Source organism: Nicotiana tomentosiformis, chromosome 5, assembly GCF_000390325.3.
Source record: "Nicotiana tomentosiformis chromosome 5, ASM39032v3, whole genome shotgun sequence".
In the NCBI taxonomy this organism is placed as follows: domain Eukaryota; kingdom Viridiplantae; phylum Streptophyta; class Magnoliopsida; order Solanales; family Solanaceae; genus Nicotiana; species Nicotiana tomentosiformis.
In genome coordinates, this window is record NC_090816.1 from 22,813,933 (window position 1) to 22,817,453 (window position 3,521).

A 3,521-nucleotide genomic window follows, 5' to 3' on the forward strand; every position below is an offset into this window, starting at 1 on the left:
TTACCACAATTTTTAACATGAGGCTCTTCAAATATTTGCCAAAAATATCTTCTAGTTCAGATTCAAACCTTGAATCTCTTAAAGCAAAACCAAGAAACTAACTAACATGCCAGACTAAAATACATGTCAAGTGATGTTATTTTATATTTGTCACTTGTTTTGATACAGTATAATTATATATGCTTAGTAAAATTTTCTGAGCGAGACACCGCTTTATCCATCTATCTGCCCCTGAATACTAGATTTTTTCTTTAATATTATCAGTATATACACTTTTATTTATTTATTCCATAACAATTAAAGGGGAAGAGATAAACCACAATATGATTATCTATACCATATAATTTTATTAACTTTCAACATAGAAACAAACACCAAAGGAGAAAAAGAAGAAGAAAGGTTAATGGTGATCATATACTAATTAAAATAAGACCACCTTATAATATACTACTCTAGGAGATGCATGCAAAATCATGCCTAATTTCACATTTCTCCTATATATATATATATATATATATATATTAATTTCTACTACACATTATAATCACTCAAATGTTACTAATACTTGTCTGTCCACATAAAGTTGCACCTGCAGCAGCCACTGCTATTTTCTGCTTATTTGTTGAGGATGATCTCTTCCTTTTCTTCTCATAGCTAATCCCTCTAGATTTTGACTGAAAATCCCTCACTTCTCGTAAAAATAGCCTCACAGCTCGAGCTCCAAATGGGTTCATTTCTGGCTTTCCACCATTTTCTTCATATGCAGCTCGAAGTCGACCAATTAATGCGTCAAGACTTCCCCAAGCTTGCCTTAAAGGGCAAGGACAAGGTGCTGGAGGATTTTGTAGCCCAAAAAATGGACAATTTTGGTTGTGGACTTTCGTCTTTCCGAACTGGTCCAGGTATCTGTTAAAACATAATTAAGTAAATAAAAAATGTAAACTTCATAAGAATGCACATGATATGAAGGAAAATAATTTTTTACAATAAGTCATGTTTTGGTGTTTTATTTGCCAGAAAATATTTTTTAACTTAATTTTACATCATCATTTCTTTAACTAACACTAGTTAAACATTAAAATCAATTTTAAAACTAAAAAATTTCATCAACACTCTACCAATTTTGCTAATATTATTATCAATCTTTCAAAAATATTTTTCTCTCTTCAACCAGGAAACTTTCTTTCAGAAGAAAAAGGTTATTCTCCGAAAATATTGTTAAAAAAATAATTGTTTTTGTACCAAACACATTCTAATAAATTTAATCTTTTAAATGATATGATCATACGAGTCAACATACCTGAGGAATTCCAGGACATGTGCACCACTGCAGTAAGGAAGTGAAAGTGGAGGGTGTTGATTTCTCAAGTACTGGCAGAAAGTGTTCCAATCTCGACGTTTCTGGTTCTCGTATCGACTTAATGGAGGAGCTGAGGAAGGAATGATGGTAGTACTGTTGGGAAGAAAGTTTGTACCTTGAACCATATTGTTACCTGAAGTGAGATTTCCTTGTGTTGTGACAAAATCCATTACAAAAATAACCCTTTTTTCAGCTACAACTGATGTTCTTTTTTCACTTTTAGGGTTTATCAGATCTTGAAGAAAAATGGGGTGTGAAGAAAAGTCAACAGAGTTAGAACAAGACCAAGACCCCCTATTTTAAGGTGAACTGAAAAGATTGATATACTTGAAATAAGGAGAAACAGCTTGTGAACTTTTATGACTTAATAGGTACAAGTCAAGGGAGGTATTTACTTCAGATATAGTTATATGGTTAGTAAGAAGAAATGGAAAGGACAATGTAGGAATTAATTGTGTGTAATAAGTGCTTAAATCTCTAGTTTCTTGGCTTGTAAAAGCGAAAACATATCGAGTTGAGTTGGCAATACTATCTACGAATCAAGGGAGAGTACTATTTACTCGAGCTAGAAATCTTGAAAGAGGTTGATTGCGTTAGTGAGAGTTTCTTTCCAAGAAAAGGGGCAACAAGAAGAAGAAGAGTGGGCTAAATCCATTTGTGTGAAATTGATAGATATAGAAAGGTGAAAAATATAGAAGGAAGGAGTAATGATTGAGGATAGTGGCTTTTGGGGAAAGAGGGTATTTTGCGAGAAAGGGAAAGGTTTTGGCATTAATTCGAAGTGATTGGAGGAAGCAGTATTCTGGCCAAGTATATGTACGACGGCATCAGTTATTGCTACTAGCTAGTATACTAGCAGTCAACTAGAACATCAATTTTTTTGTTTAGCGTATGGTATTCGATATTCGCTTTGAATTTCGATGCTAAATTGATATTTGCACCAGGAAATCTTATGGTATATGGTTAAAATCGATTTTCACCTTATGATTAGTCAAGATTGGAATATAATGGACCGAATATAATCTTCATAATATCGAGATAAGATCTGAAATCAGGATACCGAGCTCAAGTTTTGGGGACCGATCAAATACCGAACTCGAAGTCACTATCGAACTCGGGTCCAAATCGAACTATGATGTGAAGTGGTGTTATCGAGTTCAAGAGTCAGAGACCGACCAATACCGAGACCGAATCAATACCGGGCCCCGAGTCAATATCGAGCTCTAAATATGGAGATCGACCAATACCAAGTCCGATCAAGATCGAGCTAAGAGACAAGAGCCATTATAGCCGCATTAAGGGAGAGGATCTCGACGGAAATTAAGAAAAAGCCAATTAATTAATCTATCATGGGATCCCCATTATGTATTTTTTATATCTAAAGTAGGCTTTTCTCCACTGTAAGAGGAATGACTAGCATTTCTGTAAAGGAGGACCAAGACATCTACACATTCTCATATTGAAAAGATTATTGATATTCATATAGAGATTATCCTTTTTTGGGCTTTGTACATTGATTCGTCTTGCTTGTTCATGAATCATTTTTCACTCAATTTTGTTTGTATTTCATTCTTTTTACAATCAATAATCGATATATTTCTACTCATTTTTTCGATTTGTGCCAAGTTATACCACGTATCCTTAGAACTACGTATAAATTCAACTCTATCCGTTTTTCGGGTAAACAGTTTGGTGCCCACCGTGGGGCTAAGGATAATAGTGGTTATTTGGTACAAATCTCTGTGAAATACTTTATTTTACACTTGCTCTTGGAAGTGTCTTTGAATTTAAGGTTGAAAATGACGAATTCTCAATTAATGGCCCTACCTATCGACAATGAAGGTGGCCTTCAAGATGAGAATAATAACTTAACCCCGGGGGTGGAAGGCCACTCGTCGATCCCGTTGGAGCTCGGGTCGAAGAGCCAATAAACGTTAATTCATATGCTGCCATCGAGGCAAACCAACGTTCCAACCCTGAAAATAGCATTCATGGTGGAACTCGATCTGCAGCTCGAAATACCCAAAATGCTGAGGAAAACGGAATCAGCTTGCGTATGATTTTTGAAATGTTGCAAGCTCAGCAAGTAGCAATAGCCCAATTGCAGAGCCAAGCTCAGGCACCGACCTGACTCGAGCCTAGTCCATCACAAGAAGTCACC

General features: G+C 35.4%; 1 protein-coding gene across 1 annotated transcript; it reads right to left on the bottom strand.

Annotated features, from left to right (window-relative positions):
- Window positions 1–324: 324 nt before the first annotated feature.
- Window positions 325–1,587, bottom strand: LOC104104914 (protein LIGHT-DEPENDENT SHORT HYPOCOTYLS 1). The gene is made up of 2 exons (XM_009613138.4): window positions 1,301–1,587; window positions 325–906 (listed from the first exon to the last, which is right to left on the bottom strand). Exons 1-2 carry the CDS (start codon window positions 1,528–1,530, stop codon window positions 549–551), a joined length of 588 nt encoding a protein of 195 aa, XP_009611433.1. The 5' UTR covers window positions 1,531–1,587; the 3' UTR covers window positions 325–548.
- Window positions 1,588–3,521: the final 1,934 nt, after the last annotated feature.

Excerpts from the sequence above, each read along its gene's own strand:
- LOC104104914 (XM_009613138.4), bottom strand. The coding sequence starts at position 1,530 with ATGGATTTTGTCACAACACAAGGAAATCTCACTTCAGGTAACAATATG. Across the intron at positions 907-1,300 it reads CATGTCCTGGAATTCCTCAG|ATACCTGGACCAGTTCGGAA; the intron begins GTATGTTGACTC and ends ATGTTTTAACAG.